Source organism: Notolabrus celidotus, chromosome 22, assembly GCF_009762535.1.
Source record: "Notolabrus celidotus isolate fNotCel1 chromosome 22, fNotCel1.pri, whole genome shotgun sequence".
NCBI classification, from domain to species: domain Eukaryota; kingdom Metazoa; phylum Chordata; class Actinopteri; order Labriformes; family Labridae; genus Notolabrus; species Notolabrus celidotus.
In genome coordinates this window covers 15,641,872-15,669,837 of record NC_048293.1, presented here as the reverse complement: position 1 = coordinate 15,669,837, position 27,966 = coordinate 15,641,872, and the positions used below count along the sequence as shown (strand labels likewise).

The 27,966-nt window shown below is 38.6% G+C and overlaps 2 protein-coding genes across 4 annotated transcripts in view; one reads left to right on the top strand and one right to left on the bottom strand.

Annotated features, from left to right (window-relative positions):
- Positions 1-2,358: 2,358 nt before the first annotated feature.
- On the bottom strand, positions 2,359-5,658 carry colec11 (collectin sub-family member 11). Of its 2 annotated transcripts, none has more exons than XM_034675460.1 (7): positions 5,499-5,658; positions 4,466-4,610; positions 4,291-4,362; positions 3,725-3,796; positions 3,576-3,629; positions 3,379-3,474; positions 2,359-3,252 (listed from the first exon to the last, which is right to left on the bottom strand). In XM_034675460.1, the coding sequence occupies exons 2-7, from the start codon at positions 4,578-4,580 to the stop codon at positions 2,843-2,845; spliced, it is 819 nt and encodes a 272-aa protein (XP_034531351.1). In that variant the 5' UTR covers positions 4,581-4,610; positions 5,499-5,658; the 3' UTR covers positions 2,359-2,842. The 2 variants fall into 2 exon arrangements, with proteins under 2 accessions (XP_034531351.1, XP_034531352.1); XM_034675461.1 differs by having other exon boundaries at positions 2,359-3,234.
- A 3,713-nt stretch (positions 5,659-9,371) lies between these two features.
- The window catches only part of LOC117805719 (unconventional myosin-VI-like), a 42,590-nt gene continuing 23,995 nt past the window's right edge, over positions 9,372-27,966 (top strand). The window contains exons 1-16 of one of the 2 annotated variants that reach the window (XM_034674242.1): positions 9,372-9,579; positions 14,154-14,301; positions 17,441-17,510; positions 17,628-17,701; positions 18,149-18,278; positions 18,857-18,962; positions 19,151-19,206; positions 19,320-19,417; positions 19,514-19,678; positions 20,353-20,433; positions 21,882-21,890; positions 22,492-22,672; positions 23,586-23,730; positions 25,148-25,305; positions 25,612-25,703; positions 26,177-26,249. In XM_034674242.1, coding sequence (XP_034530133.1) covers positions 14,185-14,301; positions 17,441-17,510; positions 17,628-17,701; positions 18,149-18,278; positions 18,857-18,962; positions 19,151-19,206; positions 19,320-19,417; positions 19,514-19,678; positions 20,353-20,433; positions 21,882-21,890; positions 22,492-22,672; positions 23,586-23,730; positions 25,148-25,305; positions 25,612-25,703; positions 26,177-26,249 — 1,555 coding nt within the window. In that variant the 5' untranslated portion in view covers positions 9,372-9,579; positions 14,154-14,184. The remainder of the gene's footprint in view (positions 9,580-14,153; positions 14,302-17,440; positions 17,511-17,627; positions 17,702-18,148; positions 18,279-18,856; positions 18,963-19,150; positions 19,207-19,319; positions 19,418-19,513; positions 19,679-20,352; positions 20,434-21,881; positions 21,891-22,491; positions 22,673-23,585; positions 23,731-25,147; positions 25,306-25,611; positions 25,704-26,176; positions 26,250-27,966) is intronic. The other variant, XM_034674243.1, reaches the window with a different exon arrangement.

Sequence of the window (27,966 nt, the reverse complement as noted above, 5' to 3'; positions counted from 1 at the left end):
GTTTTGACATTTTAACACATTGATAAATATGGTATAAATTGATGTGTAGGGCTGTTTTGTGGCAGATAATAGTTGACTCAAACATTGTGTCCAAACTTACACTGAATCAAAGACTGGATTGAACAATGAGCAGTTCATAATCACATGCTGGAAAATGGGATGAGTTATTTTTAGTAAAAGAAGACCCTATTATTGCATTGTCTTGACCAGACAAAAATGCATAAATAATTCCATGGTAGGTATAGAATAGAGGATGTCGGGTACATTTTTCTCATTATGTACTGCAGCCATATCTTACATGTACAGGCGTGTTATTTTTTCTCCCTCTCCACAGATTATCTGGCAGTCCACTGTTGGAGTGAGCTGTCCAAACTGTTTACCACAAAGGTAACCAGAGACTCCGCCAACAATGGCACCTAATTGGTTTATACCAGACAAGTCCTGGTCAATTAAATGCATAATTCATCTCAGCATTAATTATTCATTTCTTAAGGGACTGGTGCTGGGCTTTATTAGGTGAACTGAATCATGCATATTCAAATTACTCCTCTTTAAGGGACTCAAAAGGATATCATCTCAGCTGGGATGCCCATCCAAAAAAAACAAAAGCAGCCAGGGCTGTGAGACAACTTCTATTAATCACACAACTAAACCACGGAGGCTCTACAAAAAGAAAAATACTGTATTAACCCAACGTATGTAATATCTTGTTTTTGTCATTTAGCAAACATTGTACCGACATACTGTTCTAGTGTAATTTACCTTATTATTCTATAACTCTCTTGTGTTTAAGCTTTATGTTATCCTTGAATAATAGTCATGTCACAACAACTCTGTCACACTGAATTTAAATCAACAATATTCTGTTCACCAAATATCATCAGATTTACTGCCTAAATTAAAAAACTAAATTGTAAAGCAGTGGAAATATAGCTTTGCAGCGTTAAATCTACAAACAGAGCCATTACATGCTATGGTTTTCTTTCAATGTAGATACAACAGAATGGGTGACCACCCAAAGAAAAGACTTCGACACAAATCATGTGCCCAACAAGTTATTCTGAGAGCTCAGGGTTTGCAGCCAATAAAACAGAAGCTGAATCCTCCCCCATGACCGACATCACTTTAGAGCCCTATCTTTCTACATTAGATTTGAGTTACGGCAAGCTAATAAGCTAGCCTTGATTACCAATAGCAATGTGTCTGTATCAGCGCAGAACCCGGGAGTGATTAAACACAAGACTATCTTATAAGGAATGGAAATAACCTGTTTTAAAAGAGCAGCCAATGCGGAAGTGCCTTAAACTTGCATTCTTTGTAATGACCAGCAGGGGGCGACTCCACTGATTGCAAATGAGTTGTAGATTGTATAGAACACCAAACCAGAGGTGATGAAAAAAAAAATCCTCTAAACAGGCAGAAACCCATGGAGCAGACAGACCAGACTCATTGGTGGACAGCCATCTGCCTGAAAATGTCACAGAGCAATCAAAGACCTGAAAGTTTACAGGTAACATTTAAGTCAATACTTATGAGCATCTGAAAACCCCTTTTCATCCTTCAAAGGTAGGTGAAGCATTTTTCTTTTTCAGACCTGATGCTCTGCTTTAAATGTCATTCTTAATCACTTTACGTAGGACAATGCTCTGTGGACAATATACCTGTAATGTCCATATTGTATCTGGGGTTGTATTTTAGACAGTCAAAGTTGTACTGTAAATTATGTGTAGACTGGAGAGCAGGCTTTTTCATAGCTGATATTTTGCAGGAGGTTATGTTAAAGTATATGTAATACATACTTTTACTTGGGATGCATTACAAAACAACCTGAAACCTGGCCTCATGGATGCATTTTAGCGTAGTTTTTATCAACATAGAGGCAAGCACTTCTAGTTGTAGATGTTCTGCCTGATACATGTATGATTATGGTCAATTTTGATGTTGATTTGCTGTTTTCAGTTGTTATTTTGGTTTTATTTTCTTAATTATTGAACTCATCATATAGTTTATTTTTTATACAATGTATGGCTGCTCATTGTTTGAACTTTGTTAACTCTGCTGCTATCTTTCTTGATCAGGACACAAAATAATAATCCCAACAAGTTCTTCCTTGTTAGATGAAGGTTCATTAAGATAAACAAAAAAATGCAAGTGAAATAAAAGCAACAGAGACACTTTTAGTTTTATAAATAAAATCTGTGCTTATAGTATCCTTCCTTCCTTGAAGTCCCAGGTTGAGTGCAGTTCAGTTTTTACTCACTAGGTGGAGACTGTCACACTGCTGGGTTTGACTTAGTGCTGCAGTAGATACATGCAGTCTGTTCAGGGACAGAAAATAACGCTCAGACACTGTCCCTCTTTATTATTTTAGGAGTGAACTTTTATTTTGCAATTGCTGCATAAGTTATGCAACTGTGAATATTGCATTCATCTTCATCACTTAGCAGCACCCAACTGGAAGCAAAATATTTCTGTTATTTCATATCTTATGCACAAACTACAGCTCTCATGTTTGATGATGGCACTGCTGCATAATGCTCAGTGGATAGTTTATGTCTCATATATTCTTGGTGCATTGGCTTCCATTCTGCCAGGAGCTCCAATAAATCTCAGGGTTGAAGATAAGTAGAGTATTAAAAAAAAGTATTATCCTCATAAAAGAACAAAAACTCTAAATATTTTGTGGGTAAGAAAATAAATAGCTTGAGGAGTGTAAAGTATACTAGTTTGCACAACTTGTATGTCATTTTGTCGTCCTATTTACAGAGAAAAGATAAAGCACAAGTTGACCTTTTTTGTTATATTGTCCATTTTCATGCAGTATCTTCAACACAGACTGATCTCAGATACTGTCTTTGTCAAATTCACAGACAAAATACATGGTAGGGCTGCACGCCACATCCGTCCACTCCCCTGAGGCCACCATCTCAGCACAGTCCTCATCATCATAGGCGTTGTTGGGCTCTCCTTTTCTCCATTTGCTGAAAGTTGTCATGGGAGAGAGATCGGCGTAGGTGAACACGCCTTCACGCTGCTGGTCATGGATCCCGATGTAGACTCTACTCAGGGCCGCCTCTGTAATGTACCCTGCGATGGCTGCATTGGCTGTCTCATCCTTGGGCATAGCCAGGTGCCCTCCCCTCGTCTGGCAGTAGAGCTCAGCGTCTGCGTAGCGTTTCTCCTCCTTCACCAACAGATACACCTTACTGTCTGTCTCTTTTATGCCAGCAACAGCTGCAGGGGAGGGCAGTGCTGAAAAATGAGCACTTGTATTTCTATAAACTTCACTTTGGCACATTAAGTATTTGCATTTCTGTGAGGATAACAAGTAAAAACAGATACAAGAATGTTTCCACTAACAAACTGCTCTGATCTTACCATTCTTAATAAATTTCAGTTCAGAGGAGAGCTGCGCCACTAGAATGTCCATCTCTCCGATCAATTTTCTCATCGGCGTGCACTCACACGGAACACCTGATAAGGCAAAAATGTGGAGGATTAACACATTCATCCAAACATGCCAGTCTTAATCTAAAATAGAATATTTGTCTGAATAACCTCATGTAATACCTCACCTGCATCTCCATTAGGGCCTCTCGGACCTGGATCCCCCATGTCTCCCTTCACCCCTGAGATATGAAATGTAATTACTCATAAAACTTTAAACAAGTGATACTATAATACACAACCACACAGGGAGCATGCTCCTGCATTTTCTAATTACCTTTCATTCCACTTGGACCCACTTTTCCGTAACGTCCCATAATGCCTTTCTGACCTTTGAGTCCAGGTTGACCTAAAATAAGAGTATGACAGGAATGTTTTATTACCATGGAATCTGTCTAATAAGCCCCCATCTCTTGTTTTGCTTCTGCACAAATTAAACTCTGTAAAAATAATACCTGAAATTCCCAAATCCCTATTTACTTCAAGACTACACCTAGGTGCATTAAATAAACGCTGAGTCTGTGTAATCTCCACCAAAAAGTATGTCAACAGCCTCTACTCCTCATTAGGTTCTTCAGTAAACACTCGTCCACAGCAGCAGATTCCTCAAATCATTTCTCTTCCAACCTCTCACCCCAATGTAAACACTAAGCCCTCTCTGGATGGCCTGCCAGTGATGTAACAGCACATTATCAGCTCAAGAAATGTGATCTTTACCCCAGTTCTTTTTTGTTTCAGCTTGGTGGTAGTGTAATGTGAGGAGATGCATACACTTGAGTGTGATAGATGTTTTCCCATGCACTGGAAAACAAAAATGTGTTTCAAGAAGCAAAAAGAATGTACCAGTCTCTCCTGCAGGTCCGACTCTGCCTGGTCGTCCTGGTGCTCCTTTTACTCCCTTCTCTCCTGGTTCTCCTTTTGCAGAATAAGGCAGGAAACAATAATTAAGTGAAAGCCTGTCAATGGTGAGTGAGTACTTTTTGTTTTCTTATGTAAGAAAGCACAAAGAGCAACTTGCCTTTGAGTCCAGGAACCAGAATCTGAACAGTGCAGGAATCCTCTGCCAATTGCTGTCCATACGATGTCAGCACAGACATTAGTATCACAGGCAACAACAGATTCTCTCCTACCATCCTTTACATGGGCTGAGTGATTGGCTTACACTGGGAAAAACATGATGGAGAAAATAGACAAAATGTAATTCTAAAAAAGTGCTGCAGATTAATTATCCATTACATTTAGTTTCCAAGGTTACCGACAAGCCTTCCACTGCAAAGAGTGAACATTCCAAGTTGAAAGAAACCTTTAAAAGCAGGACTTGTTTCCCAAATAAACACTTTGTGACACAATATGATTGAATATTATGAGATATGATACAACATTATAAAATGCAATAGGATAGGATACAATACAATACTATATACCATACCATACAATGCCATGCCATACCATAATATATGTTATTGTACATTACAATAAGATACAGTATGGTATGATACAACACAGTACCATATTGCATAGTGCTATACAATGCAATATGATATGACATCACTGTATCATACCACACAATGTAATATTACAATATGACATGATATGATACAACATAATGTGATACTGTGCAATACAACACGATTCGACACAACTTGATACAATGCATTATGACAAGATACGATACAGTACAGTGGGATTCACTTTATGGTCCTCTTAGGGAGATATGTTTTTGACTTAAGTTCTGCATTTACAGCAATATAAATACTTAAAAGAAAACAATACAGAGATTTGCCGATTTCTTTATACTTAAAAAAATCTGATTGTTGCAACATCTAACAGCTGTACCTACAAAGCCACCAGATGAATGATTGCTCAATGTAAAGGAGCCAGCATCCATCACTTTTGCCTAAATGAAACACATGAATAACCATTTCTTTTGTTCTAAACTAGGCAACACTGAGATCATAAAAGATATTACTCCAAAGTATTACTTCTGATTTAAAAAAAAAAAGCTATCATCAGCTCAGAGAATAATGTAAACTAAAATCAGTAATGCCTACCTGTAGAGATGTTTCCTGACAAAATCAGAAAAGAATTGCTGATTTCCAAAGGTTGCAGGAGCTTTGACACTGGTGGTCCTAAAGAAACATATCATGTTCCTCCGCAGGCTCCACAGAATGTGTGTGATAGGAAATGTATAAACAGTTCAAAGATAAAGCAGCTTGGGCCCCGCAGATAATTGGCTGGGAAAGTGGTCAAGTGATTGACAGAGGAGGGGCTGGATTTATACACTGAATCAACTTCAAACTTTGTCTCAACATTAAAAAAACAAATATGGCCCCATTGAAAGGATTGCAGATAATTATGTTTAAATTGATAATATGGAGTATAATTCCAACAACTGAATTCCCCAAGTAGTTCTGTATTAGAAATGTACAAATCTTGATGTATATACACAAATACATAATGCAAGATTTCAAAAATACTTAAATCTTGCAGTCTGGTGTGTTTGTGATTTAATGCAGAGATATTGCTGAGTCTGCTCTCAAAACTAAAACTTAATTCTCCCAAAATAAATGTAATTCAATATACGCCACAGGAGTTAGGTCAGTCACTTTCATATCCTCTCGGGCTTGCAGTATTTTTGTAAAATCTGTGTAATTCTGTGTTGAGGAGTCAGTCATTATGGATTTTACTTGAATACATTTCTGTGCTAAGAAATGCAAAGCAAGCATTTCTGCTACCATCATTTCCCTGGAGAGCCCTGTTTCCCTGTGATGTTTAACTCTCTTGAGCATCCTCTCTCTTCACTTTTGCTTCGTCCTCTTGTAAGCAACTTAATTGGTTTGGGATTTGGTTCCAGATATACATAGCTGTATGTCCTCCTTGTTGCCACCTGAGGGAGCTATTGTCCATATAAGAGCAGCAGTGGACTGGACGACCACTCAAATTCCTGTCTGGACATAAACAAAGAAAATGACATGTCCTTTTTTTGAATAAAATACATTAAAGTAAGTGTGATTGAAAAATGCATGATCATAACTTAAAATATATACAAATATTTTTTTCAGGATTTGTAGATACTCAATTCTTAATTTTATAATTTCCACCAAAGTGAAGAAAAATGAACAATAACAGATGGATAAATATTCCCCATCTATACTTCTTCAACAGATGTTCAATGAGCAATGAAGTATCCCATGTTTTCTTTATGGATTATGCATGATGGGCTGCACGGTGGTGCAGTGGGTAGCGCTGTTGCCTCACAGCTAGAAGGTTCCTGGTTCAAATCCCCTGCCGGGCGGGTGCCTTTCTGTGTGGAGTTTGCATGTTCTCCCCGTGCATGCGTGGGTTCTCTCTGGGTACTCCGGCTTCCTCCCACAGTCCGAAAACATGCTCAGGTTGATTGATCACTTTAAATTGCCCGTAGGTGTGAGTGTGTGCATGAATGGTTGTCTGTCTCTCTGTGTTAGCCCTGTGATAGGCTGGCGACCTGTCCAGGGTGTACCCTGCCTTCCGCCTGAAGCCAGCTGGGATAGGCTCCAGCCCCCCGTGACCCCCAACGGGATAAGCGGTCAAGATAATGGATGGATGGATTATGTATGATGTTATGCAAATACTGGCTTGGACGTTTAACATGTGAACAAAAAAAATGACATGTTAATGTTTACATGCTGTCATCTGGAGTCAGTAATAAGATATGGTCCAATACAGTGGTATCATATATCCTAATTAGATTTACAAACCCAGTGGCTGCTTTCAATGGAGGATTGGGTGTCTCCTTCAAAAATCCCCCCAAAAGTTTTAGGTTACCTGCCTATCAAATATAAATGACTCCCAAGGCAGCATTTGTTGTCTTTTATATGCAGAAAAGAATCAGCCCTGTGTTTGCTGAACATATTCTGTAACTGAGGGTTTTGTTATTGAGTTAAAAAAAGTAAATATTCTTTAACATATAATTGAATAACCTTATTTTGTCATTCCTAAAAATATGTAAACATTGCTGCAAGAGAAAGTGGTAACAAAGGGGTTCCAGCATACGGTTACCAAGGACTTTTCTAAGCAAAAGTATCTTTTCTTGTTAAAAACAGTCGTGAATAAAAGTGAAACTTGATCAGAAACCTTATCTTTATGATTAAATGATTTGCCAAATCTTTATTTAGATAAAAACAGTGCAGATTATTAATTACAATAACATATTTTGCAAAAAAATGTATCCTTTTATCTTGGGGAAAGTCAATCTCCCCCAAACTTTAAGATATTCCTTGATCAATTGGCACAATTTTCACCTCTTGAGAAACTGACTGCAGAAAGACAAAACAGTGGACACAGTTTTCAAGACCTCTGGTGTTCGCTCCTCTCCAGCCTTGGGGAAGGTTTCTAGAGGAAACATATAGTGGTGGATATGGATATGGTGGTGTGCACATTGGTCTGTGGACTTATAGTGCTATGTTGCTGTCTTTGTCTTGTCAAGTGTTGTGGTGGTCTGTACATGTGCTGTAAAAAATTTAGAAAAAATAAGGAAAGAAGGAAAAACAAAAACAATTGTATTAAAGGGGCAGTAGATGCAGTTCTTTTTGAAAAGGGACTAAGAGATGTTTAAATTTTGAAATACACACATATGTTGATGAAATTATTGCTGTTGTTGCAGTGAGGCAACATTTGAGTAATGAACGTACAATGTGTATTATTTTTATTTTTTGTCAGCTTACTTTTATTTAAAGTTTAGTTTAGTTTTTAGTTTAGTTTATTTATTATTCATTGTGTCGTGCACCTTAAGGTGCCCAGCCCATATGGACTTACAAGACACTATAAAAACAAAACTAAATAGGAGCAACAACATAAGAAGAAAAAGAAAAATAGAAGAAAGAAGATCAGTTACAATACTGCACATGGCCAACAATGACCTGAAGTAATTCATAAGCACAGTGGTACACTTCAGACATTTGACAGTGACAACGACTAAATCAGACATAGAATGTGCTCCTACGCTGCTGAACAGCATTTAACACAAACGGAGCAAACTGAAACACTTTGTGAGTAAACAAGAACTGAAGTCTATCTTCATCAGACATGCAAAACAAATCAGGATAGTTTTCTGATATTTTGTTGAAAAGGAGGCACCTGAGATCATGATATGAAGGACAGTAGAATAGATCACACATCTCCTGAACACTTTCTCTCCTCCTCTGGAACAGAGTGGAAGATTCAAGATTCAAGATTCAAAGGTTTTTATTGTCAATTTTCACTGTATATATGAGACATACAGGAAAAATGAGATGCTTTCTCTCTTCCAGCTTTTAAATATCTAATATTTAAATATGAAATACAATAGAATATAATACAATACAGTTCTATAAAAACATCCTGTGTACACAGTGCAGGTAGTGCAGTGACAGTTTAAAAATGGACAATGAAAAAAAGATAGCAGTGCAAATGATATTAAGGTGCAGACAGTATTTGAGATAAGTAAATGATTAAGTAAACGGTTAATGTGCAAAAGCAGCTGATGTAGAGTCCTTGTATGTAGTGTGTGTGTGTGTGTGTGACCTGTTTCTAATGCCAAAGAAAGGATACCTCTGGCTTGTTTGCATGTGTTGCTTGTCCTGTTTTCTTTTGTTTAAATGTTTATTTATTTGTCTTTTTTTGTTTCATTTGTTCGTTTGTTATGGTGTATATATGTATAATGGAAAAGCTAAATTAAAATAAAAAATAAAAAAATAAAAAACAGTCGTGCATAATTTCTAGAGATTCAATATTTAATTTTATCAACGCTCTGGGACTTGGAGACCGAAACAAGTTTCATTAGGATTATCTCTGTTTGAGAAAACTGCCTTTTTTTTCTTCTAGAGCGTCAAAAGAAAAGACACAACCACTCAAAACCACCTGATACGGGGTCTTACGAGCAGCACTTCAACGCACCTTCAATAGAGTACAGTGGCAGTGACGTCACATTGGCTCACCGGAGCGCAAGCACAGACTGTCATCCACGCAGCTTGGAGCTCCGTTGGCCTTTCCTGCCCTGGGAAGAGAAAGAGCGAGGAAGTGGGACCACTGCTTCAACTTAACATCTGCATGAGGGGCTTTAAACGAATAACTTTCGCCCTGAACGTACATTTGACCCTCTAAAGGACACCTGTCGTAAGTACCACCGCTTCTGTCCAAGTTTGTGCGCTTTTTATCGGATAACCAGGGTCAGAGATAGCTGAAGGTGCCTTGTATTGTCCTGACAGTAGCGTAATGTTATTTGAGTGTAGTTGCTGTGGTATACTGTACGACTGCTAACAGTTCAATTAATCTAATTAATAGAAGAAAAGCTTACCTGCAATAATATAGTGTACCTGTTGCTGCCAGACTCCTGCAGTTGTGATACTTAGGTGTGTTAAGTGGCCTTGTAAGGTTAGAACTACTTGTACATAGCAAGGTGATGCCTTTATTGCAATCAGGGAAGTTGTGCTGAACTTAATCTAAACTTAGTTTGAACTAGAATATAGGCCTACCACTTTTCCCCTACATATCATCATAAAAATATTATATTTTCTAAATAGGAACTAACAGTACTCTTGTGCTGCATTCATAGATCATCATAAACTTAGTCTTATAAGACCTGATTTACTTTAGCATAATTGTCTTTTATCCTTTGTGTGGATAATTCTCCTAAATCTGATGTATTGCTACCTATCAGTCAATTCATCATCTTTTAAACTAAATATCCATTCATTCTATCTGCCTTTGGTCAATATCCAATGCATTTTCCATGTCCCATTTGCCTCACAGAGAACAGGAAACTAGAGGCAGGAAATAAGAGGCCTGCTTTTTGTATCCTGGTTTAACTCTTAGTTGGTGTCCATTCATGTGTGTATATGCTTGTGTCTACTTCTCTCTGTCTTATAAGTGGTTCTGTGCTTCTGGGTATATGTGTCAGGATCCCTTCTGCTTCACAAATGACCACTGACTTTTATTTGCCAAGCTTAGATCTCACCTCGTGCGTCTCACCTCCCTTTCTGGATTAGGGTCAAACGCTAAGAGGATTTGGGCTCTGCAGAGTCAAAGTTACTCATCATGAGGGACAGGTCTGTGTTTGCCTACAGTCAGTAATGCTTCTGGTTGTGTATTGTAAGACATTTGGGTTGAAGAACATCTCCCTAAGTTATAAACCAGATTGAAGGGAGAATCTCAAAGTTCCACGTACATTGTGCTTTGCTTTGTATAGTAAAGACAGTGTGTGAAACTGAGTATGTGACAGACTAATAGATATGATGAAAAGCATACATTTTTCCTTCATTGTGTAGATCTGTGTGGGTATTTAGGCTCTTGATATCTACATAGTTTGAATTGAACTGATTCCTTGTGTGGAAATGATCGATAAGCCTGCTATTGTAGATCTACAGATGGGTTTATGAGCAGCTACAGGTGTTCCTCTGTCTGATTGTTCTGTAGTTCCAGTGTAGGCCTATCAGTATGTCAGTCCTGTAACATCTTTCTCTTGTTCGCCTGTCAGCCCACAAAGGGCAAAGAACAAAGATTTTCTGCTGTTAATTTATGTAGGCCATGTAACCATAAACTGAGGTTACTGCATCCCTTATCTTACATTTACTGTCACTGGAGACAAAGATAACATTCACCCTTAATTTGCATGTTGAACAATAAGGTTAATTTCAATGCAAATTATTTGTTTGTTCCTATACACTCGTGTTTGTTAGAGATGTAGCACACTCTTCTATTTGTAGTTATTTGCATTGATACAAATACATGGACATCTCCCAATTTTGATTTAATGCGTGGGTAATGATAGTTTTTTTATATAATGATATTTTTATTTCTTACAGTCAAAGCAAATCATTTATGCACAGTTTTTTTCTTTTTTACATTTTATGATAAAAAGACAATAAAGATACAAAAACATAAGTAATATAAACTACAATGGAATCGGAATTTCACAGTTTAAACATTAACAAAGTCAGATTTATAATTATAAGAGCAATAATAATAATAATTTTAAATAAAGGGGATAAGAATAACAAATGTGCAGTCTAACTTCACAGTGAAGTTTTAAAAGAAAACAAACAACAACAACAAAAAACAAAACAAAAAGAAAGGTTAGAGAACAGAAACGCATACATTTACCCCCCCACACCCCAACTCTTGGTTTGGTTTGGTTCTTATTAAATACGTTTCATATACATTTCTTTTTTTTGTAAAACAAAATCCAGTAAAGTAGAATATGATGGACAGAATAGTACGATGCATAATAACTTAATATTCAAGTCCAGAAGTTAAAAATAAAAAATAAAATAATAGCATAATCCAGCTTCAGTCCTCACATTTTAGTCTAGGCAAAGCATTCATAAATCAGCCCGAACATTAAAGGTCTTCTCCTCATGTTATAAAGAATATTATATATATGTGCCTTTAGCAAAACGTCTCGTCTGACACTTACTCCCTTGCAGTGGGTACACGCATTAAAACCTGCTGCACAGAAACACTCAGTCTCACCACAGACAATCTGGTTTTCTTTTGTAGGTCATAAATGAAATCAGCATTCATTTCAGTCTGTTTCATTACCAGCTAAAACTCCTCAAGGTGCCTTTAGCTCTAAATGTTGTGACTGTAAATGTACGTTGTCTAGTTTGAAAAGGGAGCTTTAGGTTCATGTTCTTCAAAACGGGGCAGTAAAAGTCTGATTGCTGTCACTTCATTCCTGAAAGCGCAATATAAAAGAGACTTTCTCTTTCCAATAAGGAAGAAATGTTTGGCTTGGACTTCAGAGGAGTGTTTTATGGAACTACATATTCATAAAGGTCTTTTAGTTATTTGTGCCATTCCAACCAACCTGTAGACAGTAAAAGAACACGTTATCAAAAAGAAAGAGTTTAATAAAGGAACATCACTCTGTTCTGCCCAGGTCTTTCTCTGTGGCTGTTTTCGAAACCGCCTGCTACCTACTACCTATGAATGTAGTATGCATTACGTACTGCATACTGCATACTGCATACTGCATACTGCATACTGCGTTTGAAGGTAGTATGTAGTATTACTGTTCTGTTCGATCTGTTCTGCAGTATGCTGGGTCTGGATTTCCGGTTTCATGAAAGTTGAAGTAAACAACGGCCAAGCTGATCATGAAAACTGCTTCTTTAACATCCACTTATGATTTTAAAAGTTAAGAAGTGGTTTATATGCAATTTAATAATTTTCTCAGCTCCTAAAAACTGAGTGCCTTGAAGAAGAAAAAGAAAATGAGAAATATCAGCGCTGTGCATTGTGGGAAACCTTACCCGAGGGAGACTGGTCCGATGCATACTGAGAAAATGTCCTGACTCCCGGGTTGTTTAGGCATAGGCTACTGTAGATTTTGCTCTTGTTCAAATACTACATACTGAATTTTAGCTAAATCAGTAGGTACTGCTAGTATAGTAGGCGGTTTTGATAACAGCCTGTGTCTGATACACCATTGCCCTAAGTAGATGCACCTGTGGAACTTTATCCTTGTGGAAGGCTGCATCAACAATTTGTAGTGCCTATCCTTTCCTTGACCCCAATCTTTGAAGCTAATGAGATACCCTAGCATGAAAATCCTTACATTTGCTTTATAGAGCTCACTGGTTGTTGGATTAAATGCTGAGTGAGCACTGTTTTCAACCTTAAACCCTGTCTTTCTATTTTGACTGAAGATGGTTTAAGATCATCAACGCAGGATTCAGACAGTCAAATCCTTTGGTTGTACTCCACAGTCAGATATGTTAATGTGTGTGAGACTTCCAAATTGTGCACACACTGTTGGTGACTTGAAATCCCTAAATCAGCTTAAGGCTTTAAAAATTGGCTTATTGAGGATTCAGTTGTGTGAGAAAGTTTTTGGTTCATTTGCTTTAGTTTGGGCCCCGCACAGTCCGAGTAGACACCCGCAGACCTGAGATGTTTTGTCTGGCTGGACAGTTTATGTAAGGTCACTGGGGAGGTTGTTTCGTCTCACCAGAGATTGCAAGAATCCCTCAGGAGACAACTCCAGTCTGGTTCCAGTGGAAAATCCTCTCTTACAAGATCAGCTGGTGAAGTAACAAGTTAATGGAAAGCAAAGCAGACAGCAGCAGTGGGTCAGGTCCCAATCAAATCTCACGGGCAGCTGAGGGATGCCAAGCAAGATCAGTTTGATTCAACAATAATATCCTTTTTTGTTTTTGTGTTATTTCACAGAATATTGAATCATCATTGCTAGCTACTTTGATAAAAGTGTCCATGTCAGGTAAAAAATAATGTTCACCAACAAATACTATCACGTTAAGAGGATTATCATGGCCTTGAGGATTTAGTAGAGTCTGTTATGTTTTGATGGGATAAAGGAAAATGAAACCATGCAAATCTAAATCTGTTGCTCAAGAAGAAAATCACTTACACTGACAGAAAAGCCAATTAGATTATTGATTTAAGATGTTTTGATATCATATTTAGTTTTCAATCCTGCCTGAAAGGGGGGCAGCTTCTAAATGATGTCATCAGATTGGTGTATTGACTGGCATACCTCGTTGTAGGCAGTGGAGAAGACATGACTATTCACACAGTTGTCAAATTTGATGTGCTTTCCCAACATATGGGCCTATATGGGTCTGGTCCCAGAAGCAAACACCAGTAAAAATGCAAAACTACACACTCTACTTTGCATGTATAGTGTGAAACTACATATGTGCTCTCTCTCTTCCTGTTCTTGTCTCCAGGCTGTGTGGTTGTGCTGACTGGAGGTTAGCCATGGAGGATGGGAAGCCAGTGTGGGCGCCCCACCCCAGCGACGGGTTCCAGCTGGGCATGATCGTTGACATAGGAGCCGACACGCTCACCATAGAGCCACTGAACCAGAAGGGCAAGGTGGGTCATCAGCCGCACATACATTCACACACACACACACACACACACACACACACACACACACACACACACACACACACACACACACACACACACACACACACACACACACACACACACACACTCAGGCAAGCACGCACCCCAGCTTTCCATTTACAGGCAAAGAACTGGGAAAATGGGTGAGGGGCGAGATCTTGTTTTTCCTTTTGTATGGCTCTTAAAGCTCATGTGAGAATAGCACATTCACTGAGTGGGTCACATCAATGGGATGTTGTTTGCTTTAAAATCCCAAGAGGGTCCTCCCCAAAAAAAAACACAATTAATACATTCATAAGTTCAGGCACAAGACTATCTTAGAGAATTCTAAGATGCTATTTTTTATAACTTCCTCACAGTCTGTATTAAGTGTGATTTCAAGTAGAAAGGCGTCAGAATAACAATGTGTAAAATGTGGGAAACATGAGAGACCGCATGTACAGAGGCATGAATAAATAAAGAGAGCAGCAGCAGGTGTGCTGATAGAATTGCCTAGTGGGAGAGCTGCTCATTAGGAGGTAAAAGCCACCTGTTACACCTGAGCCAGAATGTGTCCCCAACAGCAAGCAGGCCTCTGATGTTTACAACAGAATGGACTCTCTCAGTGATCCGCATTTGTTGTGTTTGCTGTGTTTTCGCCATGGCTAATGTGTAGACCCTTTTCACCTGAGGCATTCTGGCTTGTTACAGTAGAGAGAGAAATGTCAGATGTCACTGTGTGTGATCAAGCGACCCTGTCAGTTATGGCAGTGTTGCAGTGAGGCAGCATGCACAACACAAGGACTCTGATACTGCAGCAATGAAATGTAATTCAGCCATGTTCCAGCTGCTATTTATTTATTATCTTTTTTTTTTTGTCTTCTCCATCACTATTCTTTTTTATTGATTTTATAATTACAGTACATATACGCATTGATAGTGTAAAAAAAAGGGATACAAAGATTGTGTGCATCAGTGGCAGTACTTAAATACAACAACTTAAACTGGCCATTTTATGACCATAACCCCAAGCCCCTCCCACCCAAACCTCCCATTACTTGCATAAGGACAAAACAACAATCATAAGCTAAATAATACAAAAGATACCAGTTATAAATAAATAATAAATATAGATACAATGGACATTATTATAATTTTTAAATGTATTTTACCCCATTTGTTTTCCTCTTGAACCAATCAAAATGTGTTCTGTTTAGAAAGCCTGTTATAGTGCTCCAGCAAGGAATACCTGTGAGACAATGTTGGTAAAATAACAGTCAAATTTAATTCAGCTTTTTCTAATTTCATATAGAACACCTGTATTTGACCAATGCACTGCAACAATGGTCTTTTACTAAGTCTTGTTCCTTTTAGTTTCACTCAGTCATGTATTCTATGCATGTATCATGTATTTAGAACAGCTTTTACTGTTCCTAGCCAACAGGCCTGTTCATAAGTATAAAGCTCTTGGTTTGTGCCATGGGATGTGTAGTAGAATATAATCAGATGATGCGTACAATCACAATGCATGGGGGTTACATTCAAAATTTTGCAACATCGTAAACATGATTTATCCCTATGTTCAAAATTGTATTCCTTGAAGATTGGTGCTGCATTATCAACACAGCTCTGCACATGTTGAATCTGAATTGTAAAAGTTCCCTTCAGGTGCAGTCAGAACAGTGAGATCTGCAAATTTATGCACCACAGTCTCTTTAACACTAAAAGAAATAGTCTTAATTTTGTTTGTGTAATCCAATTTGATGCTGTGATTTTGTCAATACATACAGTTTCTCAAAAGCGAATATCATGGTGCATCAAAAGTCCTTTATAAAACCATTTGAAGACATGTTTTGTTTCATGATAATACAATTATGAGAATTGCTTTCCTTATTCTTGATTCAACTTTGGATTTTTTACAGTGCAGACTGTCCTTCTGTCTGAACTCAGCATGTTGCCAGTTACAAAGAACCTGCTGATTCAAAGTTGCTTTGAAAATGAGCAATTATCTCGCCCCACTGACAAACTGCATAATATTAACACTCTGCTGCACTCTGAATGACTCATGGAGGTTAATATTTAAAGATGCACTTCACAGAGTTTGGAGCGATTTGGAATAGCTGTGAACTTTGAATGATCATGAGCGTTATTAAGAGGCATAGACTTTGCCTCATTCAGTGCATGAATGAAAGGCTCATTGAGTGCCTGGTTTTACTGCAGTGTAGAGCTCATTAGTGCCTCTGCATGGCAGCCTCTTATTTTTTGTCTATTTTATTGGCTAGTCATTTCTCACATGGTTGTTATCGTGGAAGGGCATGTCCAGAATGAGTCCAGACAGTGTAGCTGGCACACAAAGCAGATTCTGTTTATGCTCACAGCTTGTTTGTGGCAATAAACCATGCATCATCGAACACACTGGGTCACAATCAGACATGCATCTTTATTGATGGAGGGAGTGCAATAAATAGTCAAAGGGTTTCCAGTATGTTACTAAATCAGCTTTATTAATGTCAATTGGTCTGATTGACTTTCAAAGAAACACCATTGTTTCATTTCCTGGGCCTGTTTGAATGCTGGCAGTGGAATTTGGTTAAATTTAATTCTACAAGGAATTGATTGGTTCCTACAAATTTAGCACAGCCACCACAATCATCTCTTCTCTGTCGCACACACCCTCCTCATACACTCACAAACTCACTCAGGTGTTTGGATCCGGTTGCTCTCCCACCAAATTATTCATTACACTGCCATGTCTCCCCTTGTTTCTCTCACAGCCGGCTTGTTCCATTGAATTTATTTCCATTAAGTCAGACTCCTAAAACAAAAAACTGAGAATATCAGTAACTAATTCAGCCTGGGAACATGTCACACCAATCATCATACTGTAATCTTTAAACACAATGAATGATTCATGTTTGTGCATGCTTGCTTAGCTTTTTAAGATGTCGACGATGTCTCACTGTTTTTGCATGCTAGTCAACAGTTGTTTGGTGGCATAAAACCTCTCAAAGAAGAAGAAGTAGACAGTAGAGGACTAGAGAGAGTGTCCCTTGTAAGCAGGTCTACATGTCCTGTAAACGATACCATATGAATGCTACAATAAAGCAAACTCTTTGTGTTTCAGACCTTTCTTGCTCCGATGAGTCAAGTCTTTCCAGCCGAGGATGATGTAAACAAACTTGTAGATGACAACTGTAAGTCAACACACAACTTCATTTTCATAATTTTGTTTGAGATTGTTCTTAATAATGTTAGTTGTACAATTCATAAGGCATAATTCAATTTTATATTTCTTGTTTGTTGTCTTTCAGGTTCACTTATGTATTTGAATGAAGCCACTCTTCTCAACAACGTCAGAGTGCGGTACAATAAAGACCACATCTACGTATGTTTCCTTTTACTTTACTTCTCTGCCCACTCATAACTACAAGTCCTTCGGTCAGGTGCAGTCACAACAGCTTAGAGCCTCACTATATCTAGTTGCATAATAATGAGAAACAGCAACAGGTTGGAGGACAGGCTGAGAGAGGATCCCTTTCTGTGTCTCCCTCTGGGGAAAGCAGCAGGTGGTAAAGAGGCAATGCATGCTAGGAAAGGGTCACAAAGTCAGACTGGCAAACCCAATCCTGATCCCAAAACTCACTTAGGAAATGAGGGACAGCTGGTAGATAGAGCAGGACAGGGAGCATGTTAAGGTGTGTCTCAGTAGCCTTTACTTCACTTGTTTTCCTTTCTCTTGCCTCCTATTACTTAATTATTTATAGGTTTTTGTGCCATTTATTCAAATTCTGTAAATGAAGTGACTAATGATATGTTTTTGTGTCTTTTACAGACTTTTGTGGCCAATATCTTGATAGCTGTAAACCCTTACAAAGATATCCCCAAACTGTACGGGCCTGAATCCATCAAGTCTTACAAGGGGAAGTCACTGGGAACTCTGCCGCCTCACGTTTTTTCTATAGGTGAGAGCACATACCTTCTAATCCCTGATATGTAACAGGTTGAGTTGAGTCTTGGAAGCCCACAGACCCAAACAGCTGATCGGTGCACTATAGGCAGAAGAGCAGGGCCTGTGCTACATCTGCAGATAGTGCAAATAAAAATGGGCTTTCTGATTGCAAAGTCAATCGTGCAAAATTCCTCAGTAGAGCGTACACTTACACCAAGATGAGTGCTTTAGTCTCTCAGAATTAGCTAAATTACATGGCAGAATTGGCCCTGTCTGCAGAAAACTGTTGTCTAGCTTGCGTGGTGATTCTTCTGGCAGTTTCTCATTGAAGAGGCAGAGCTGACTGTCATCCATTATGGCGAGTACACTTACTACTGTAATGTAACTCCTACAACCACACTTCAAAACTACAGAATCATCCCTTTCATACATAGAAGGAGAACGTGCTTTGGCTTTGTGTGCTGATTTGTTTAAGTGAACAAGAAAACATTAATGTGCGCTGTTACCTTTCTGATGCATACTTTTAAACACTTGTCACATTAGTATTCTTGCAAAATTACATCATACTTGCACTCTCTTTTCGTGTTTTAGCTGACAAAGCCTACAGGGACATGAAGGTTCTCAAGATGAGCCAGTCCATCATAGTTTCTGGTGAATCTGGTGCTGGAAAGACTGAAAACACAAAGTTTGTATTAAGGTATGAACCCTCCTGAGTCATGCTGCCTAAGATGCTTCATTTTATTCTTATCTTCTCTCTTCTGAGATCATCTATGTTTACATGATTAATAGTGGCATTATTTCACCACTTTTCCTTGAACTGCAGTGCATATAGAGTGATAAATGTATCATTGCTGATGTCATCATAATCTTCTCCTTATCCTACAGGTATCTCACCACAACATATGGAAGTGGCCAAGATATTGATGAGAGAATTGTTGAAGGTAATTTTTTAAAGAGACAAGAAGCATCAACTACTACTACTACTACTATATTATACAAACTGTATCCATGCACTTTCATCCTGACTGTGTGTGTGTTACATTTTCAATCCTAGCCAACCCTCTTCTTGAGGCCTTTGGAAATGCAAAGACAGTTCGGAATAACAACAGCAGTCGCTTTGGGAAGTTCGTGGAAATCCACTTCAATGAGAAGGTAATCTTTGATCTCTGATGACATTCTAGGTTGGTATATAAGTTCCTTCATTTTGACAGTGATTTTGAAAACCTGATACTCCTCTCTCGTCACCAGAATGCAGTTGTCGGTGGTTTCGTCTCCCATTACCTGCTGGAGAAGTCGAGGATTTGCATGCAAAGTAACGACGAAAGAAACTACCACATCTTCTACAGGCTGTGTGCCGGGGCGTCCGATGACATAAAGAAGAGACTGCACCTGGACTCTCCAGACAGCTTCAGGGTCAGTGGTCTTAGACAGAAGCTAGGCTCTGCAGTATCAGTATTTCTGTTGAAACTTGTGATGAATTATGGTTAATTTTTAGAGAGGCAGAAATCAGCATTTGAAGTGCATTTCTCCAGAGTTTCAAAGCATTGGCGCCTCCATTTGTTGGTAGTTCTTTGAAAGCCCAGTAGATGTCACGTTAGTTTATTTTCAGGGATGTCCAGAGGTCCTCTCATGTGAAACGGAAATCCCTCCAGTAACAAAATATTTCACAATTGAATTCTTTGCCTTTCAAACGCAATTTTCCACTCAGCAGGGGTGAAGACAGAGAGCTCAAAGGTGTTTACCTCAGCTCTTATTTTCTTCCACACGGTCTACTAAACAACTGTTAACGGAACAACAAGCTGCTCAAGCTGTTCCTTCAATGTTTATCATAGTGTCATCACCTCAGGTCCCTGAGGTGACACCCACATCAACAGAGGCAATTACTTCATGCCATTCACTGCTAGTCTGCTGTGGAGCAATATCAGAAAACAGCTAAATAAATCTTTTAGTTGGTAAAAATCAATACAAATATCCCCGCTGGATATGATACCATGAGTGAAATTAATTTATGCTTTGTCTGATTTTAATTGTTTAAGGTATTAGTCATGTTTTGAATGTTTGTAGGCTGAGTTTTCTTTCTGTTTCAGTACCTGAACCGGGGATGCACCAGGTACTTTGCCAGTAAGGACTCTGATAAACAAATCATGCAGAACCGCAAGAGTCCAGAGGTAATGTCACATCACGTCTTCACTCACAGAGCACATTGTTTTGAATTAGTTAGTGCAAAGGCAAAAAATATATTTTAAATCTCCTGTGAGGAACAATCAGTAAGTTGATTTTGGAGCCCCCTGTGGGCAAAGGTGTACATTTCATAGCTTTGCTATATATTTGCTGAGGTAGTGTTTTCTGAAAAAAACACTTTTCTTTACAATTAAATTTGTCATTTATTATAATTATTTTGTATTGAAAATGTAAAGACAGGCTGTTTCTTCAGTGTGCTTTCAATCATCTGTTCTGACACCCAACCTCACTGCAGCTTCATGCATTCAAAATTAAAACACAATAATCTTACTTTTTCTACTGATGGTATTTACGCTTTTGTGGGTCTTCAAGAAGCATCAGTGTCAATTTTAATCTTTTTTGAAACCAGTTAAAACGTCCTCACAATTTTGTATTCCTTTCTGCATTTGGATTAGTAAACTCATTCTTCTCCCATCAAAAAGAAGTAAACAACAACAACAGACTGAAGTAGGCTTGCAACCAGATAGTATCCTCAAAGTCAAATATTCTGCTGATTAATTTAGGATATAATCATAAATAGTTTCTTACATTTAATGAGGGAAAAAGGCGTTGAGTTGCTCATCACAATTTCCAAGTGATGTCTTTGTTTGTCTAGCAAGTAGTTCAACACTCAGAGTTTTCATCATCTGACCAAATTACAGAGAAAAGCAAAAAATCCTCACCTTAAGCATTTACAGATGTTTTGCCTGATAAATGACTGAATAATTGAAAGAACAGATAGATAAATGGATGAATTATTTATGGAATTAAAGAGAGAGTTCATTGTTGAGTTACTGTGAACAACCTGGGGGAGATTTTCAATTAATATCATAAAACATAAAACAAGGACTAACTGAACATGTTTATTTGACTTCCTGTTTTCTAAGATAGATTTCTTATTCATGTAACAGTTTGAGGAAAATCAGATGAGGTGGTGGCAACAAAAGGTTATGAATTTACCTCCAATTAAGTTGAAATTAGTTCCCAAGCAGCCATATATATTATTTATTTAATTTTAATACTTGTGCTTTTTACCACAGTTTGATTTGATTAGATATTTTCTTATCATTAAAGTTCATCTGCCCTTGTTTTTTAACTTTTCTTTCTATAAGTCCTTATAAAAAAACCTCTCATTGATGTTTCCCAATGCTGATTAATTCATGTTATTGTATTAGAGTACAGATTTGACACTAGAATTAAAAAAACTTTTCTAGTTTAGCTCTTAATAACAAATAAGAGGGTTTTACTTCATATTACACTGTGCTCACAAAGTCAGGAACCGTACCTAAGTAGATGGAGCACTGTAAGCTGTGTGGTTGTAAGTGCATTATGTGGTTATATGTTGCTAATCAAATTATTGTACGTCTGTGTGTCCTGCCACATGTCCGTTATGTAGGACAACAAGGTGAAGCTCCCTTTCTTATCAGGGCTTTGTGCTGCCTGCTCTTTATCCTGTTTATTTCCTGACATAAACACTGACTCTCTCAGGTTGTACATGCTGCTGTGTGTAGTCCAAACAGGAAATAAGAGTGCATGCTTCCTTTCTCTCTGCATGTGTTTGGGTGGGGTGGAGGCTGGTTGGTGCTTAAATAGAGATTTAGGTCAGATTTTTTTTAGTCATACGGTGCAGGGCTGCATAATTTTTGTATATGTTCCATAGTTCACAGTTAATATTTGTGAAAGCAGTTTGCTTCCTCAACACAAGAGAAGTAATCTGTCTCATATTTTACATTTGAAATGGAGTATTAATTATGCAGCCCTTGTTCATTACCACTGCTTTTCTTTAATGTTGGCATTTTTCATTCTTCATCCCTCCCTGATCTGATGATACATTCCCTCAGATTTATCTCCAACTGTACAATTTGAGTATATTAAGATATTTTTGATAAAGCTACTAGCACATCCATGTTAAATACTTTGGTTTGGTTGAAAGTGCATGTCCAAATAAGTTTCCACTATTTAGTACTCAATTTACTCACTTTTTGACTTGCACTCGTGGTTTGCAGCATCTCAAAGTGGGTGCTCTGAAGGACCCTCTTCTGGACGACCAAGGGGACTTCAACAGGATGTGTGGGGCCATGAAGAAGATTGGTCTGGACGACACAGAGAAGCTGGACCTGTTCAGGGTGGTCGCAGGTGTCCTGCATCTCGGTAACATCGACTTTGAAGAAACAGGAAGCTCCTCGGGTCAGTAGAATGCTGGTATTTGTAGTCTTTGCAACTTGTTATGATGGTAAGCAAAATTATGTGCATTAGCCCTGGGACAACCTCTCTTGAGAATGTGATTTTGGAAGGGAATTCTTTGACTTTGTTGACTTTAAAAAATGTTTTAAATGTAGTTCATTTTTTACTGCCTTTTCGGGGATGCTTTTCTGTCTAGTTTTTATAGGCTTGAGAGCATTAAATGTGAAAAAAATAAACTAACAATAAGTTGTTATGTTGTCTTGAATTTCAAAGATGTGCGTTACCGAATTTGATCAATACAAAATATTGAAGAACTGTTATGGAGGCTCTAAGGATATCTTAATCACACTTCGCCCAAGGGGTGTCTATTAGAACACCATTGCAGACAACTCCTCTCTTCCAATAAACAAACTGATGCACCAACAGCACAAATAAACACATAATTCACATTTCCAAAGACGCACGCAAACTTTTTCCATCACCCCAGTTGTTAATTAGTCCATTCACACAACCGTTAATCTATTCACAGTCGCTGCACTCTTTTTTTCCTCTGCTGCACGCTCCCGAGTCAGGTATCCAGCACCCGCATTAGATAGTGGAACGTGCAAGGAACAGACGGTCACACTCTGTCTCTGTATGCAACAGACAACCACCTCCGATGTGACAGCCTTCTGTACGAGAACAGATTTCCTCAAATGTCAGAACTAGTGGGCTCTCAAACTTCGTCTCAAATAGAAGTCTCTGTCTCTGCTTCTTGACCACTATTTTTCTTTATTTTCTCTACAATCAGTCTTTAGGAATCGCCTACAATTAGTACACTGATACAAAGGAAAAGAGTTTATGTTGCACACTTTAAGAACTACAGCTTGTGTTAGGATACATTTTTATTACTTTTGTGTCTCTCTTCTTGTTTCAGGCGGTTGCGTCCTGAAGAACCAGTCAGGACAGACTCTGGAGTACTGCGCTGATCTGCTTGGTCTGGACAAGGATGATTTGCGTGTCAGCCTCACAACCAGAGTCATGCTCACGACAGCAGGGGGCGCCAAAGGAACAGTTATCAAGTGAGAACAACAGCACCCTGCTTTGCAGATCTCTGACTTTCTGCAATTTCTTTTAAAAATGTTGTTGAGTAAAACATGATCCTCGTAGCCCTTCATAGTCACTCTCATTGTTTTTAAACAACAGTTGAGTGAGGGTTAAGAGTTCAAGTCTGTTCTAAAAATAGATAATGAACCTCTACTGAGATGATCAAAATAGAAAACAGTCAGAAACTAGCTGCCTGTGTTTATGGATAATAACTTGTAAAGCAAGAAGAAGTCCCTATTGTGCAAGATAATGACATTAAATACTAACAATGAGTTAAGCCTTTTATTCTAAGAGCGTATGACCTCATTGTTCTCTGTAACTCTTAGACTTAGTTATTTTTTCTAAGTAACCCTGCACTACTCAATGAAATGTGGTGCAGTATTGGCACTGTTCCTATGTATTTTGGTGGCGTTGTGGTGTTTGACTGATGGAGCCAGGTTTGATAGATTAATATTTAAGAAGGGCCAGATGCCGGCCTGGCCTGGAAGTGTTTTCTCCACATAAATAATGCAGCCTGTATCTGAGGAGGCAGGCGAGCATGGCTGCAGTACAGTAAGGGCCCGGCGTCTGGGGAGCAGGTGGAGTAAAGGGGGGGCGGGCAGGCTTTGTCATTAAACCCAAGACAGATCCACCCGTACCCCTGGGAGACAGAGGGTTACAGAGGGGTGGTGGAGGTTATAGGATCAGGAAAGACTGAGTCCCCATCAAGTTTCAATTATACTCTTTATTACGAAATATAGAAATGCCTCTCATTTGGATACATTACAAGGATTCAATGAGTTTTCAATACTTTCTGTATTAACTTAGATCATAGTGAACTAAAGAAATCAAAGCCTATTCTCTTGCTGAATAAAGCACCTCAGCTTTGGTGTTGATGGTGTAGTCCACTTTGTATTAGCTGAGCCCCTTTTCCTTCTTTAAGGGCTGGATGTTTTGAATATCAAGAGAAAAAGTCGATAACAATCCATCATACTATATAGTAGAGCTTTTATTTTAAATTCATCTTCCTCCCAGCTGAGACAGCTGAGTTGAACTCTGGGTCACCATGGAACTGCACTTTGTCCTTACTCTCAACCCCTTTGAATAGTAATAAAAGAGGTGTGTTAAAGTGCCATCAGGGAATCTAGCAGAGTTCAAGGTTCATATTTTAGTTTTAATACCTCATCTCTGGCTCAGTAACCCAAATTTAAAAATGATGGCCTAACTTACAAAAGAGGTCAGGGGGGGAATGGCACTATGCGGCAAAAAAGTATCACATCAACACGTAAGTTTGGTTGCCGCATGAAAAATGGGTTGATTAGAATAAAAATAAAAGGAGGGAGGTTTGACAAGAGGCTAGCTTGTCCCAGTTTCGGACCGTCTCTCACTGCCCCACTTTGTGTTTCCCTCCAGGGTGCCTCTAAAGGTGGAACAAGCAAACAATGCCCGCGATGCCCTGGCCAAGGCCGTCTACAGTCGCCTCTTTGATCATGTTGTGAAAAGAGTCAACCAGTGTTTCCCCTTCAAGACCTCCTCCAACTTCATCGGGGTGCTGGACATTGCTGGTTTTGGTACTGAAATACAGTTGTGTTTTTTGGGGGGGATTTTAAAGTTAAACTTGATTATATTGAGGAGCATAAAAAAGGAAATTTGATACATCTGTTTGTTCAGAAGTCAGTCTAATAATGAGACACTTGTCTGTGCAGCATATTTTTTTGTTTAAGTACCCAGATGCATACACACACTTCATTACCAGGGCTCTTACTCAGAATTAATTTCCCCTGACTGCCATGTAATTAAGCACAAGCTTTTCAAAAAAAAAAAATCATTTTGGAAAATTAATTGAAATATGTTATTTTTCTGCTTCCTCCTTGTAGAGTATTTTGAACACAACAGCTTTGAGCAGTTCTGTATCAATTACTGCAACGAGAAACTGCAGCAGTTCTTCAATGAGCGGATTCTGAAGGAGGTGGGTGAGCTGCATGTGGATAAAAATAATTTGATGTGATTTGTTTTTTTATCCTGGGAAGCCTGTCGTGTCATGCCACTCACAGTGCAAACTCTGCTCACTGTTTCACGAGACAGGCGGTCACTGAGCTTCTATCTTTCCTTTCTCTGTTTTTCTCACTAATATTTCCCCTCTGTCTCTCCTGCTCTCTCTCATTAGAATGCAAATTTCTCAAGGGACATGATGAGGCTTGTTTCTCTCCTGTGATCTCTTAACTCTATTCCCTTCCAAGGTCTCCAATTAATGTTCCTCAATTCGGGTCTAAGCCTCTGTCTAATGATGTGAATCCTTGTTTTTCAGTGTGATGTGTTTTGTTTGTTTTGGATGTGTACAAATGTCTAAAAACACTCTGAAAATTGTGAACAGATTTCACAACTGAAACATTTCCAGTGCTATTTTAGACGACTGATTTTGACATTTGCTTGTGTGTGCAGGAGCAAGAGCTGTATCAAAAAGAAGGTCTTGGAGTGAATGAAGTGCATTATGTTGACAACCAAGATTGTATAGGTAAGTCTCAGTCTACGACATCCTGTTAAACCTCAAATTCTGCAGTTTTGTAAAAGTTCGCTGCTTTCAAAAGTTTTCTTGAAAAAGCCAAAGTTCAAAATAAAAAAACATCTCAGCATCGCCTTCAACTAAATAAAATAGGGGGACAAAATGCTTGACGTTTTGTTTTCCACTAAAGCTAATTAGAAGTCTGAGTTGAGCTGGTTTTCACTGAGCAGAATCAAAGGTAGACGTGTGTAGGAGTTTGTGTACATGGATCTGTATCTTGACTGACCTTTCATCGAGTGACACTCGGGAACATCATTAAGATGAAGTGTTGCCTTTGAGGGGTTGTGCTCCGAAACACACAATAACTGACAGAGTGAGTCCTTCTGTTCAGCCCACACACACCAAACAGACTAAATTTGGTTCAAATGTAACATCAGCTCACCCACATTCATTTAGGCCGATCCCTGCGCTCCGGTCCACGCGTCAGAGCAACGAGTACACACCTGTCAGGGGGAAAAAAATACTAACTTCTCATTACCCAAGACACTGGCATATCCGGGTGTCTGGGAGAAAGTGTAATGAGTATTTGTGGGGTTTTTTACCCTTTTTCGTGCAAGGAGAAGCCAGCAGAACAATGCCCCCTCATTGGTGTTATCTCTGTCCTCCAGTGAGTCCCCACATTGATGGGATGAAGTAGTCAGAGCATCAAGGTGAAGCAGTTTGATTTGTATTTCAAAGGCTGCAATTATTCAGGTGTGAGGTTAACTGACAGCCGTGAATAACATTTATGACTTGCAAATGACCGTTTGGGTTGGCCATTAATTCACTCATCAATCTTCGGGATTTATGCACAGGTGCTTGTTCATGCAAATTTTTTTCAGGGGTCCTTGGCTATTAGATAGTATTCCAAACCCAGAATGCCAGATGAATAATTCAGATGTATGGCTAAATGAGCATTCTGGTGAACTTGTTTTGTGCTTTGAATATTCAGAACCAGAAAGAGTAAACAGAGGAGATTTCTAATAAATGTCATCCAGAAGCTGTTTTTCAGAGGGGGATTTTAAAACTTCTCTGCAAGTGGCCTCTGTGATTCCCTCCTTACTCTTCTCTGAAAGCCTCTGTAGAGATTAGAGTATTTGTTATTAACCCTAAACATGTCTGGGTGCATTCAATTTAAGCTGCACATTGTAAACCAAAGTAGTTTTGTCAAGAGATATTCTGAAGTGATTTAGTTTCTAGTTTTAACCAAATTCTAAATCCTGACTTTCCAACTTGTCCAAAAGTAGGAAAACACTCAGGACATAGAAAAAAAAAGGGCCCAGTTTATTTAACATGACTAAATACATGATCACAGAGTCTGCAGGAAAACAGCATTAAAATGATTTGCCAAGTGTTGCTAACATTAGCAGAGCTAGCACCCCCAGACTTAAGTCCTTCTTGTAGGTTTACGTCCATATGCCGATGCTGGTTACACATTACTCCAGTCGAGTGGTTGTAAACCAGTTAGTGGTGGGTGGCTGTGTTACAGCTTATTCACATTAATGAGCGTTATTTCAGGGACTTCAACATTTTAATAATTCATTTAACCAACTAGTAATTCTGTAAACTTATAGTGAGGGTGATGACGGTTTACTTGTTTTGTCGACTAAATAAGTGTCCCACTAGTTCTGTCACGTGTGTCAGTATTTTTTTAGACTTATTTGACATCTTTCTATTAATTCACTTTGCA